Source organism: Trachypithecus francoisi, unplaced genomic scaffold (genome assembly GCF_009764315.1).
Source record: "Trachypithecus francoisi isolate TF-2019V2 unplaced genomic scaffold, Tfra_2.0 Lachesis_group6, whole genome shotgun sequence".
Lineage (NCBI taxonomy): Eukaryota > Metazoa > Chordata > Mammalia > Primates > Cercopithecidae > Trachypithecus > Trachypithecus francoisi.
The window spans coordinates 25,940,622-25,955,662 of NW_022681471.1; the positions used below are offsets into that span (position 1 = coordinate 25,940,622).

At 39.5% G+C, this 15,041-nt stretch overlaps 1 protein-coding gene across 3 annotated transcripts in view; it reads right to left on the reverse strand.

The window, feature by feature from the left end:
- Positions 1-310: 310 nt before the first annotated feature.
- SLC9A6 (solute carrier family 9 member A6) overlaps positions 311-15,041 on the reverse strand; it is a 63,652-nt gene continuing 48,921 nt past the window's right edge. For all 3 annotated transcript variants that reach the window (XM_033201053.1, XM_033201054.1, XM_033201055.1), the window contains 3 exons: positions 14,251-14,330; positions 7,614-7,719; positions 311-3,107 (listed from right to left, as the gene is read on the reverse strand). In XM_033201053.1, coding sequence (XP_033056944.1) covers positions 2,835-3,107; positions 7,614-7,719; positions 14,251-14,330 — 459 coding nt within the window. In that variant the 3' untranslated portion in view covers positions 311-2,834. The remainder of the gene's footprint in view (positions 3,108-7,613; positions 7,720-14,250; positions 14,331-15,041) is intronic.

The window sequence follows — 15,041 nt, forward strand, 5'->3', positions numbered from 1 at the left end:
ATTTGTATTTGTGTGATCATGCTTTCAGCCAAACTTGGAACTGCCTTCCTAACTGGATATACTTGGAACTGCCTTCCTACCTAACTGGATATACTTGGAACTGCCTTCCTACTTAACTGGATATAGAATTCTCTCTCCTCATACCAGCATTTTCATAACATTATCCATTACTAAGCTAACAGGCTACAAATCAATGTAACGGAATTTGACTGCTTTGAGTCACATTTCCTAAAGAGTCCAATTGTGACCATAAGCAAATAAATCCACCCTTACACGTAAGCACCAAAAATCTGCCACCCCATAAGTTAAGTTCTGTTAGGTTTCTGTTTGTTTATTTGAAAACATTAGTCTTCCCCTTTTCCAGTAGGTATATAGGTAGAAAAATAAATGAAGTCAGCACTCTTTACGTCTCACTAGAATAAACTGTGACTCAAATACTGTGAGTGGTTATTTGCAAGGCTATAACTTTTTTAATGACAGATTTTCCTAAAAGAAACCAGTATAACATCTGTCCGAGTACTCCAGAGAAAACAAAAAATACATAAAGATTAAAAGTCTATTACTTTAACAGCACATTGCCAAACACGGACAACTAGGATAAATGCCAAGAAATCTTAAAAAATACTTTAAAAGATGCAACGTTCAAGTCATTCAAACGCGTAGGTTCCACAAACAACAGGAAAACAAGTCCAAGAGCAGTTCTACTTGTGCATGATGGTAACTCAGACTTGACTTCATCAAAGTTCATTCAGGTGTTTCATAGGTGTCTGAGCAGAGTTTGTTTTTTCTTCCTTTCTTGGAGATGTGTACACAGATTAGAGGAGAGGAAAATCTTCCAGATGCTGATGTTAAACACAGCAGGCTTGGTTCCCCTTGATAAAGTATGAAGGCAGATTTATTTGACTCAAGCTTTATCAGTTTCCCTAGTGAAAAGTCTTATGCATGCTGAAATAGAAGAGTTACTGAATTTGTCATGCGAAGTATTTACATAAAGTGAGGTCAGTAACCCGACAGAATAAAAAAAGGTAGTTGTTAAATTATTGTATAACCTTTTACAACTTGAATAACTTTGTGGGTAAATGACACTGACGTTCAAACCCCTCAAACATACATTAACAAGAAACTATTTACTGCGTGAAGAGGCACACATCATGTAAAACATACACTTCATGGGAGGGATTCCTGCATAGCAGGAAAGTCGCTACCACTACATAACAAATGGCTATGCCAACAGTCAAAGCTGCCACGAAAGGTACATCAGAATTCCCTTAAAATCTCAAGGAGTGTTTGTAATAGCACAGATACCTTTTGGAGAGTAAGTACAGGTTTTGTTCGGAAGGGTATTTTTCACTGGAAAATCTGAACATCATGTAAATAAACCAATGTTCTAACTGGGTAAGATTTAAGGCAATGCTACTCAGACCTGAGGGAAAAAAATCCAAAACAGTTTGTTTTTCTTCTGAATCATGAACAGGTCAAAATCAACATCAAAAAGTATTCTTCCAAGCATTCCATGCACCTTTAGGTATTATCAGCATTACAAAATAGAATCTACTTCCATACTCCAAATATGAAATGAGAAATTGTTCTGTGCTCTTCCTTGAAAACTGTAAAAAAAAATGCACGGCAGCTTAGATAATTAATATTAAAAAGTACCATGAAAATGAAGACTACTACACCTCCTGCACACAAAGCAGTCACCTTGCTGCAATCAATGCCCAGAATATTCGATTTCTCTTATGACTGACTTTGGTGTAGTATGGAACGATCGTGGGTTCATAAATTAACTGTTGACATTAACTACAGACTAACAAATGATGATTAGACACAGTAAGTTCAAAAATTTTACATTTTGCTCCTGTTTGGCTGCTAAAGAGCAGCAATTAAATTGATATAAAAACTTCTGACGACAAAGCTTGCTATACAGATAAAGTACATAATCAAAAATTAAGCAGCAATTAAATTTCTTATTTAAACTTATCTGGTATAGAATATTTACACATTTGGGAAGAGAGATCTCTGAAACCATCATTCTCTTTACTTGCCTCTTGCTCTCTGCCCACCCCAGCCCCTCCAAATCTAAATCAAGTGCCCTGAACTATATACACCTGTACTTTGGCTAAGCCGGCTAGATGCGACTCCTTCTATGGTCTTGGTCTGGAAGAAAAGACACAGGTCTCAGAAGTCATTTGCAGCCTTCTTTTCTGAACAACAGTGTACTCTAGTCGATCAATCTGTGCTTTCACAGCAAGCGGGGGAAAAGGGTCCCCACACTTCACTCCCCAACCTGAATGGGGCAAGATCAAATGCCATCAGCTCCTTGCACCACAACAGGCCACCAGAGAAAAGGGAAAGAAAACGGTCAGGACAAAGGCAGCAGCTATCAACAAGTTTCCCAATAAAGGAACCTCTCCTCCCTGGGTTCCCAAGGAACTAACATGCCCTCCTCACTCTCCCTCCCCTAACACACAAAAAAATTAATTCACATCACGAGAACTTGGTACTCTGGTTAAGTGTCAGGTAAGTTTAAGAAAGAGAAAATCCGTCACTTTTTATACTTTAACTGAGACATAAAACTAACAGAACACATAACATCACTGTGAAAGTAACTTTCTAAAACAGATCCAGTCTACAGAGTGCAACCAGGAAACTAAAGGAATATAGTTTGTTCACAATCTGCCGTGTACATGATATTTATATTCTTTCTATGCCATATAAATAGCATTTATATAGCTTACACATTCAGAGACATGCACTGGGACTTTTAGGTAGTACAAATTTCTTCACAATCACATGTGCAAATTTTACAAATCACTAAGTGAGTATTAGTAAGCTTAGGCTGGACCGTGTCTCGTATTATCTAACAAATTTAGCGGGGGTTCAGAATCATCCATTGGCAGAACCAGGCGTGTTCCTCGAATGACCAGTTCATGGTCCCCAAATGCAAGCTCCCGATCCAAGGCATCTTCAGAACTGTTTCCCATAAATCTCCTTGGAGCGCTGGATGTGGCCGATTCAGTGTTCACAGTAGAATCTCCATATGTCAAACTGATATCGCCATCATTGAGAATAAGATCAGAATCATCATCTTTCAACTGTTCCTGGTTCTAAATGCAAACAAAGGAAGATTTAAGAATTGTTGAGTTCAAGAGACATTTCCAACAGGAATATTTTAGAGGATTCCCCATTTAAAACCTTAAGTGGTAGCCCACTGCCCTCAGGATAAAGTATAAAGTCCACACCTTGGCTTAAAATACAGCGTGACTTGGCCTCTTTAGTTCCTCTCCTGCCACAATCTGCCCCTCCCACACCAACAGCCCCATTGTCTGCCAACCAGACCGAAGTGCTGACAGCTGCCCAGACTCCTCGTGCTTTCTCTTACCTCCAGGTCCTTCTACATGACCCCTCTTTCCTTCACATGACTAACACCCTTTTATCACTTTAGCTCTGAAGTCTTCCTTGAGCTTCTAGGAGTAGGTTAGGTGTCCTTCCTGTGTGCTTTCATGGCATCCTGTACTTGGCCCTCTCCTTGTAGTGGCACTTACCCTTGAGCTATAACTGCGTGTGTATCGAGCCCTCAAGAGGATTACAGTCTAGTGTGTGAGGGGAGCAGACCGATACACATATGGTGAAGACACAGGGTAAATGCTACGTAGTCCAACCACCTAATACAGTTTGGGGCACAGAGAAATTTATCAAGCCCTCACCGCAGCTCCACAGCAGCTTGGGTTCTCATGAAATATTACAGCCAAAATAGTATACTTAAAAATAAGGTTCTACAAAAGGGAAAAGTATCAGGAATACATAGTCCCATTTTGGCAAATAAAAAATGTAAGTAAGAGTGCATAGAAAAGTCTTTTCTTCTTTATGTTCCTGTATTATCTGAAATTTTATTATAATGACTACATATTACTTTTAAAAAACAGAAGAAGTCATTTTTTCTAAATGACTTTAAAGAGAAAGGATCATTCTAAATATGCACATTGATCTAGCATGAAACAGTCTGTCATTAATGCTCCTTGAGGGAAGTATATTCTCTAGATTCCTAAATCCCATGTCTGTTTGAAAATTTTGAATTTGTCTAAGACCGTCAAATAGAGTGAGAAAACTATTAGACAAAATCTAAAAAGGAATTTAATCGCTGTTGCTAGAAATTTCCCTGAATACTCAAAGGCCAAAACAAGTGTGAACTGAAAAACAAATGGCTGGGTTCGGGTGGCACATGCCTATTGTCCTAGCTACTGGGGAGGCTAAGGCGGGAGGACTGCTTGAGCCCAGAAGTTTGAGGCTAACCTGAGCAACACAGGCAGAACCCATCTCAAAAACAAACAAACAAACTCATAGCCACCAACCAGCCTAAATCCCTTCCTGTCTAATCTAGTTAGGACAGTAAGTCTATCTAACCAGTATCTATCACTTAATTCAGCAATACTCACTAGCTCTGTGGCTCCTTCACAGGTCCTCAGGGGCTCTTCAGCACCTTCTAATATCTTTATTAAGTTTGAGGTTTGGGGCAATATCTATCAAATTGTAAAATGCACATGCCTTTTGACCCAGTGATTTTACCTTTAAAATCTATTCTATATACTTTTACATAGTTGGGTAAGTTTATATGTAAAATGATATTCACTATAAGTATTGTTTATAATAGCAAAAAAGGAAATGGCTGAAATGTCTATCCATAAGAGACTGAATGAATATATGAATTTTGCTATAGCTATGAAATGGAAATTTGTAGCCATGAAAAGAGAAGGTAAGACATTTACTGTACTCACATGTAAAGGTATCCATGATGTATCAGTAATTGAAAAAAAAGCAAGTAATGGGACAATATGCCTATTATAATCCCATTTGTGTAAAATAATAACAAAGCCATATATACACATATTCATTTGCAAGAAAATATATCAGGAAGTATCCACAGTGAGCCTATAATAAAGACTGCCTCGAGGACTGCAGGTAGGAGGAAGGCAACTTTGATTTTTCACTTTGTACATTCCATACTCCATGGATATTTGGTCATGAGCTTGCTAGTTTTATAACTAAAAAAAGCAGTTAACAAAAATAATATAAATTACGTCTGGGCCAGGTGCAGTGGCTCATGACTGTAATCCTAGCACTCTGGGAGGTCAAGGTGAGTGGATCACTTGAGGCCAGGAGTTCAAGACCAGCCTGGCTGACATGGCGAAACCCATCTCTACTAAAAAATACAGAAAAATGAGCTGGGTGTGGTGGTGTACACCTGTAATCCCAGCTACTTGGGAGGCTAAGGCATAAGAATCACTTGAACCCAAGAGGTGGAGGTTGCAGTGAGCCAAGATCGTGCTACTGCACTCAAGCCTGGGTGACAGAGCAAGACTCTGTCTAAAAAAAATTAAGTGTGATGGTTGTTATGGGTTAAACTGTATCCTCCCCCGCCCTCCCCACCAAAAGATGTTGAAGTCCTAACCCCCAGCACCTGTGAATGTGACCTTGTTTGGAAATAGGGTCCTGTTTGGAAATAAGGTAGGCCCTGATTCAATATGACTGCTGTCCTTATGAATAGGAGAAATTTGGACACAGAGGTAGGCACGCACACAGGTAGAATCCCATGTGAAGATGAAAGTAGAGATACACAGTGATGCATCTATAAGTCAAGGAAGGTCAAAGATCGCCAGGAAGCCACCAGGAGTTGGAAGAGAGGCCTGGAGCAGATTGTACCTCACAGCCTAGAAGGAACTGACCCTGCCAACAACTTGACCTTGGATTTCAGCCTCCAGAACTAAGAGATGATAAGTTTCTATTGTTTAAGCCATTCGGTTTGTGGTACTTTGTTACAGCTGCTCTAAGGGAGCCTGTTGTGTTTTGCTACATTCCAAGGACACAGGGTTGTTGTGGACCTCTTCTGGCTTTTGGTGACGGCGAGTGGGTCTCTGGAATCCAAGAGCCAAGCTTCACTGCCTGAACCAATAGAGCTGGCTGACTTCTCTGCACAGTCATGTGGGTTAACAGGGCATAGTGGAAATGGAGACATGTTTGAGAGGGGAGCCTGGGCAATGTGGAAGGGAGAGGAGGGGCACCATGGGGTGTGCTCCCCATCTCACGGGCACAGTCTATCAGAAACATGCATTGACTCGACATAACACAAAGCCATAAGATGCTCCTCCCTGGCCCAGATGCCACCCCTACTCTGCCTACTCTTTCCTGTCCATTTCTTATACAGCTTCCCCTCTCAAGGTTCTGCGTGTTGCATCTGAGTAGTCAAAACTGGTGGGCTTTGTTAACAAGGGAGACTATATGATGTCATAGATTATTTCTGAAAGGTTGGTTTAGAATGGAAGGCTTTTTCTTCTTCTTCTTCTCTCTTTTTTTTTTTTTTTTGGATAGAGTCTCACTCTGTCGCCTAGGCTGGAGTGCAGTGGCATGATCTCTGCTCACCACAACCTCCACCTCCCCAATTCAAGCAATTGTCCTGCCTCAGCTTCCCAAGTAGGTGGGATTACAGGCACGTGCCCCTGTGCCCAGCTAATTTTTGTAATTTTGGTAGAGACGGGGTTTCGCCACGTTGACCAGTCTGGTCTTGAACTCCTGACCTCAGGTGATCTGCCACCTCGGCCTCCCAAAGTGCTGGGATTACAGGCATGAGCCACCACGCCTGGCCAGAATGGAAGGTTTTTTTTTTTTTTTTTTTTTTTTGAGACGGAGTCTCGCGCTGTCACCCAGGCTGGAGTGCTGTGGCCGGATCTCAGCTCACTGCAAGCTCCGCCTCCCGGGTTCACGCCATTCTCCTGCCTCAGCCTCCCGAGTAGCTGGGACTACAGGCGCCGCCACCTCGCCCGGCTAGTTTTTTGTAGTTTTTAGTAGAGACGGGTTTCACCGTGTTAGTCAGGATGGTCTCGATCTCCTGACCTCGTGATCCGCCCGTCTCGGCCTCCCAAAGTGCTGGGATTACAGGCTTGAGCCACCGCGCCCGGCCCAGAATGGAAGGTTTTTAAAAAAGAACTTGAAAAATAAAAATGCTCACATTTAAAAACAAAGGCTGGCTAGCATTTCTGTTATTTTTTTTCTTAGTAGCAATATTTATCAAATTACCAATCACATTTTGGTAGCTAAGGAAAAGAAATATGGAATCCAGATTCTATCTAGATATGTTCATGCGTCCCAACAATGTGGAACAGAGGCAGATAAGCTTTCCCAAACATACAAAGGTTGGGAGGTGTGAATAATAGACCATCTGTTGCACTTTAGGGATGTCAAAATTGTTTAAAATCCTCTCAATGTAACTGAGACAACCCTCATTTGTGGATGAAAGCATACACATTAGTACTGAGCTCAGGACACATACTGCAAAGAAATGAAAGCCAGCATGGAAATAGAACTATTTACTAAAATCACCCACAGTAAGACGAGGCACGATTCTATATCTGTTTTCAAATGCTCTTTCAAAGGCTGTGAATTATATTTATAGGTTTCAGTGTATTTTCTGGTTGAGCAAAATATGCTTAAATTCCCTCATGGAATTTGTACCTCAAAGGCAGAAAACCAAACCAAAATAAAATAAAACCAGTGACTCATCCACAGAGCAGATCAATTTAACTTACTGAAGAATTTAGTTTTGGATAAAACCAACTTACTTCGTAAGCCTGGGGGCTGGTGAGGCACCTGGCGATGGGTCCACAGCAGGCAGGGAGTGTTGTTGTCAGCGGAGGCCCGCTGTGAGTCAGCAGAGGCTTCAGATAGCTGCGGTGGTTAAGGAAGAGCTGTGGTCCTTTCTTCACAAATTTAAAAGAGCAACCGGTTTGATAATAATCACCATCACGGTGTAGCAACCACTTCGGAGGACAGCAAAGGGCTTTCACGTCTATGGTCTCATTTCCTCCTCACATTATGGCAGTGAAACAGCAAAGGGGTATTTTATCATCTCCACTTCACAGATATGGAAACTGAGGCTCAGAGAGGTCAATGATCTACCTAAAGCCACACAATGAGGTATATGGGGACCAATCTGCTAGCCCAAATTGGTCTGAATTTCAAATCTTGTGCCCTTTCCACCACATCACATTGCTTTTCTGATTTTACTGAAACCAAAAGGAACATCACTGTAAATTGAGCACTAAAGGAGACAAGGGAGAAAGTAAACAATGTTAATGGCCAGAGAGGAAATTAATATTCCAGTAGAACATACTAACAAAATGTTTTTCATCATTTATTGTGAATTCAGCTGGCCTCTTGCATGCTATAAGTTGAAACTTCAGTATCAGACTGACTTCCTTAGGAAGCTATAAGAGGGAAAGGCAAGTCAAATCTCAAGACATTTTAAAAAACTATGTATCATGAGGCCCTTTATCATAGGCCCTCATTTCAGTATTCATTTATTTGCCAAAAAATAAAAACAGACATGAGAACATGACAGAAGAAAAAAAGAGGGAACCACAAGAAAAAGGAGAAAATGATACAGACACATAAATTCCTCACTTTATTTATTTATTCATTTACTTATTTTTTTTGAGACAGAGTGTCGCTCTGTCACCCAGGCTAGAGTGCAGTGGGTGATGATAGCAGGTACATGCCACAATGCCCAACTACTTTTTTTTTTAATTTGATTTTTGCAAAGACAAGGCCTCACTATGTTGCTAGGGCTGGTCTTGAACTGAGCCTGCCTCAAGCAATCCTCCCACCTCAGCCTCCGAAAGTGTTGAGTTTACAGGCGTGAGCCTCCACGCCCTCCCTCCTCATTTTCTAAAATGAGAACCTAAGGTGGTTCTCAATTAAAAATGAGAAAGTCAGAGAAAATTTAATGAATCCTCATATTAATAAATTATAAGTAAAGATTAAAGCACTCTATATAAACATGCTTTATAAAACATCTGGCCAAACACAAAGCCACTAAAAAACTGGAATGATGAATTCTACTAGTGTTTTGGGTAAAGAAATGACCAGGTCTTCATCTTCTGGTACTGAATGGGTAGTATCCAGGCTAACAGGTCTTGATGTTTGCCTCTACAAGAAAAAATTCCTTAGAAAACAAAACTCGCCAGATGTTGACCCATTTGAGTTTTTTTAAACCATTTGGTTTAAAAAAAAAAAAAAAGAAGAAGAAGAAGAAAAAAGAAAACCTACATAGTCCTGTATTTATTAATGAAATTAAAAACTTTTTCCTACAAAAAGCTCCAGGCTCAAATGGCTTCACTGGTAAAACTTTCCTAACATTAAAAAACAAAAAACAAACAAAAAAACTCACTAATCTTAACACTCCTTCAGAGAACAGAAAATGAAGGAATACTTTCCAATTCATTTTATGAGGCCAGTTTAATCTTGTTATAGAAACCTAATAAGGACACTATAAGAAAAAATCACAAGCCATTATTGTTCATAAAAATAGACACAGAAACCAGATGCAAAATATTAGCAAATTAAATTCAGTGATATACACAAAGGATAACACATCATGACCAAGTGGAATTTGTTCCAGCAATGCAAGGCTGGTTTAACATTAAAACAACCAATCAATTAAAATAAAAATAACAGATTAAGAAGAAAAACATAAACACATCATCATCTCGATGCAGAAAAAGCATCTGATACTAAAATTTTCAGAAGACAAAAACTCATGATAAAAACTCTCAGCAGACTAGAAATAAAAAAGAATGCTCTTAATCTGCTAAAGGATATATCCAAAAATGTATAGCTAACATCATACTTAATGGTGAAATATTGAAAAATTTCCCTCTGAGGTCAGGAATAAGATAAGAACGTCCAGTATCATCACTTATATTCAGCATTGCACTGGAGAAGTCCCCTATAAAAGCCAATGTAAAAAGACACCAAAAAGAAATACAGGGACTGGAAAAGAAAAAAAAAAAAATCATTACTCATAGATCATTTAATTATGAATATAGAAGACAAAAAGAAAATATCAGAAATCATAAGTGAACTTAGCAAGATTGCTGGACCCAAGGTCCATATATAAATCAAATTTTAGGCTGGGCACGGTGGCTCACGCCTGTAATCCCAGCACTTTGGGAGGCCAAGGCGGGCAGATCACGAGGTCAGGAGATTGAGACCACCTGGCTAATATTGTGAAACCCCGTCTCTATTAAAAATACAAAAAATTAGCTGGGCATGGTGGTGGGCGCCTGTAGTCCCAGCTACTTGGGAGGCTGAGGCAGGAGAATCGCTTGAACCTGGGAGGTAGAGGTTGCAGTGAGCCGAGATCACGCCACTGCACTCCAATCTGGGTGACAGAGCGAGACTCTGTCTCAAAACAAAACAAAACAAACAAACAAAAATATATATATATATTTAAATCTATATATTTACATCAAACAAGTATAAAATAGAATAAATACCATTTGCAATAGGATCAAATACTTCAAATACTTAGGGACAAATCTAATGAAAGATGCACAAAAGCTGTGCACTGAAAAGTACAAATCATTAATGAGAGAAATTTTTAAAGACCTAAATGAATGGAGCAATATGCTGTGTTTATGATATGGAGTCTGAATATTGTTATGATATCATTTCTCTCCAAATTCATTTATGGATTCAATACAAACCCAATAAACTTGCCAGCAGTTTTGTGTGTGTGTGTGTGTACGTGCGTGCACGTGCGTAACTTGACAAGCTGTTTCTAAAACTTAAAGGAAAACACAAAGCACCCAAAATAGCCAAGGCAATACTGGAGAAGAAAAAAGCCAGTTTTTAATTACTCTACTGGATAGCAAGACTTATTATAAAGTACATTAATTAAAAGGATGTGGTATTGATATAAAAATAGAGAAACAGGATAAAAAAGAGAGTCCAGAAACTTATCCCCACTTACACAACACATCTTTGTTGTATTGCAATTCAGTGGGGTCAGGAAGGTATTTTTCAATAAACGGTGCTGCATCAACTGGATACGCATATGGGAAAAAGTAGATCTTGACCCACTATCTCTCATCATGCACAAAAATGAATTTGTGATGGATCAAAGACTTACATGTGATAGTTAAAGCAATCATACTTCTAGAAGAAAACAGGAAAAGATCTTCATGACCTTGGGATATGGAAGATTTCTTAAGACACAGAAAACACTAACCATAAAAGATGAATAAATGGACTTCTAGCCTGGGCAACAAAGTGACACCCTGTCTCTATAAAAAATTTTTAAAACTAGCTGGGTGTGGTAGCATGCACCTGTAGTCCTAGCTACCCAGGAGGCTGAGGCAGGAGGACCACCCGAGCCCAGGAGGTTGGGGCTACAGTGGAACTATGATTGCACCACTCCACTCCAGCCTGGGTGAGAGTGGGAACTGATCCTAAAAATAAACAAAATATAATAGACTTCATTTCTACTCCTTAAATGCAGGATTAAGAAAATGAAAAGGCAAGCTACTGAGAGAAAATACAATAATCAACAACAACAACAAGAAACCCAATTCAGGAATATAGAGAAACTATAAATCAGTGAGAGAAAAAAACACCCAGTTAAACAATGGGCGAAAGACTTAGACTTCATGAAAGAGGATATCTAAATGGTCAAAACACAAGAAAAGGTGCTCAGCCTCACTGGTCATCAGAGAAATGCAAATTAAACCATATGAAGTATCACTACACACTCATCAAAATGGCTAAAATTTAAAAGACTGAAAAATAAAACTCCCTTACTTTGCTGATGGAAATAATCATAAATTCACCAAGTTGGTTAAAACCAATTAAACTGGTTGCAACCACTCTGGAAAACTGGTTGGCAATGTCTGTTTTAAAGCTAAACAGGCCAGGCAAGTGGTTCACTCCTATAATTTCAGCACTGTGGGAGGCCAAGGTGGGTGGATCGCTTGAGTCCCGGAGTTCAAGGCCAGCCTGGGCAACATGGTGAAATCCTGTCTCTACATAGAAAAAAAAAATAGCTGGGTGTGATGACATGCACCAGGAGTCCCAGCTACCTAGGAGGCTGAGTTTAGAGGATCACTTGAGCCTGGGAGGCAGAGGTTGCAGTGAGCCAAGATTGTGCCACTGCATTCCAGCCTGGGTGACAGAGCCAGACACTACTTCCAAAACAAAACAAACAAACAAAAAAAACTTTAAACATATACTTGTCCTAAATTCCACTCCTTGCACTCCTTGGTATATACCCAAGAGAAATGATGCTTATGTCCACCAAAGATATATATTCATGCAGGTTTTCGTAATAGCCAAAAGCTAGAAACAACTCAAATATTTATTAACAGTAGACTGGTTAAAAACAAAAATCCTGTAGTATTCCTACTAGAGCTCTACCCTACTACAGCAATAAAAAAAAGAATGAATTACTGTTACATGAAACAATATGGATAAATTACACAGATGTCGAGTGAAAGCAGCAAGACAGAAACGAATACCTAATATACGAATCCATATATATAAAGATCAAAATCAGGTAAAACTAACCCGTGTTGATGAAAGTCAGAATCATGGTCACCCCTTTGTGGAGGAGGATAGAGAATGTTCATTTATATCTTTATATGGATGAAGGCACACAGTTGTTGACACAGGTTGAAATTCATTAAGCTGTACACTTAAGATTCATGTACTTTCTTGTATTCAAGTTATATCTCAATTATAACAAATCATTTGCCTACACAAATGAACTGACATCTAAAATAATGAATATTCAATTATATCAGGGTGCTAGGTATTAAAATGATCAGGTCTTCATTGAGTAGGATTTAATAGGGCAGTACTGAGTCAAACAAGCCTTGGTGTTTACTTCTATAAAATATACAGAAGAATAAGCTATTATTCTACTCTTTCTCAACATTAGGATCATTTAATTGTTTTATATATTATGCAGAAAATGTACAAAACATTGTATGCAGAAAACTCACTAAAAAATTATTGCTAAATTAGAGGGATGAAAAAGTCCCAAGAGATATGGCAGTGGCTTATATCCAAACCTGACAATGGAGCCAAAAGTAATGACATAATCTTTAAAAAATTTTAAGAGCCAGGCTCTCTTTCTCTAATGGGAGTCTTAATACCCCAGCTATGCTTGCATTCTTGTTTCCATACAATAATTTAATTTTGAAGTACTTGCAAACAGTGAATGCAAAAATTACCAAAAAGAACATGGTAAGTAGTAGCTTCTAATCATTAAGCGTCAAGTGATTTTTCTTAAATATACAAGGCTTCCATCAGAAAGTTGAAAGCAAGGACATATTTCTTACACGGTGTCTCCAATTTGCTCCAGTAGAACATAAACCAAGTTTTGAATCGTTTACTGATAAATCAGAGCCTGAAAGAACTCCATGGCTCTTTTTGCTAGGTGAATTTTCAAATAAGAAATAATTTTAATAATGATAAAATGTTTAAAAAGCATGATTTAAAGCAGTGGTCCCCAATCCTTTTGGCACCAGGGACCGGTTTTGTGGAAGACAATTTTTCCACGGATGGGGCTGGGGACCAAACAATTTTGGGATAAAACTGTTCCACCTCACATCATCAGACATTAGATTCTCATAAGGAGTATGTAACCTAGATCCCTCGCATGTGCAGTTCACAATAGGGTTTGGGCTCCTGTGAGAATCTAATGCTGCCAATCTGACAGGAGGCGGAGCTCAGGCGGTAATGTTCACTGGCCCATTGCTCACCTCCTGCTGTGCGGACCAGTACTGCTCCGTGGCCTGGGAGTTGGGGACCCCTGATTTAAAGAGGTTATAGAATATCAACACTACTCAAAGTCCAGCTATGAAACAGACTTACAACAGGGCAAGAAGGAAATCTGGCAAACAAAAACATTAGCTATCTGTGGCATGCTGAATAGAGATAATCTCCTAGTCTTTGGAAAGGTCAGGGGAAAAAAAGTGTATTGCTGAACAGCGCAGTATCGAACATTATCGCATTTTGATTTCATTCTCATGCTTTTCCTAAGCCTTTCCTCCCTTACCCTGCCAAGTATGCTGACAAGAACCAAGAAATACCTTCCGTGGGATTCACTAAATTAGCTAAAGGACAATAAATATTAAAGTTTGCTCAATAAATAAGCCTATATATCAAAGAAAGTATGTCATTTGGGCTTTGGTTCCCTTTACACAGCCAGCTTCTGAAATAACCAGTCCGTATGGTTTCATGGGTTTGCAGAGTAATCTATCTGTGTGGGTTTCCTTTTCCACAGCACTGATGGGGAAAGGAAAGATGAAAGGTAGGTTTTATATTCTGCTCCAGGAAGAGAACAGTCAAAACACTTGTTCCATTAAACTGTAATTATCTATGTCCACATTATCCTGTTTTTCTTCTCAATAAGGATACTTATGATCAAAGTTGTACCACATCCGGAAAAGCCAAGCACTCTCTGCTTTGGTAGTTCTCCTTTCATTTTCAGGAATACCCTGCAGATAGATAATACATAAATCAGTATCTATACAAACATATGAACATTTATTTAGAGCCATTCCTTTGGAGAATCAGAAATAGAGCCTACTATGCTATAAGACACTCTGCAACAAGAGTAATATTAGAAATGTAATAGCTTGAATATTGAAGCTTTGGAATAAGAAATTGAAATGGTTTTCTGAACACCTCCATTACTCAGGCTGCTTGCTAATTTACGAATCTACTCTCACTTAAAAAAATCAATGTGGGGGCCAGGCGCAGTGGCTCATGCCTGTAATCCCAGCACTTTGGGAGGCTGAGGCGGGCAGATCATGAGATCAGGAGTTTGAGACCAGCCTGACCAACATGGTGAAACCCCATCTCTACTAAAAATACAAAAATTGGCCGGGTGTGGTGGGGTGCGCCTGTAATCCCAGCACTCTGGGAGGCCGAGGCGGGCAGATCATTAAATCAGGAGTTCGAGACCAGCCTGACCAATATGGTGAAATCCCATCTCTACTAAAAATACAAAAACTAGCTGGGTGTGGTGGGGCACACCTGTAATCCCAGCTACTCAGGAGGCTGAGGCAGGAGGTTCACTTGAACCCAGGAGGTGGAGGTTGCAGTGAGCTGAGATCATGCCACTGCACTCCAGTCTGGGTGACAGAACAAGACTCCATCTCAAAAAAAAAAGAAAAAAAGAAAAAAAAAATCAATGTGGAATAATT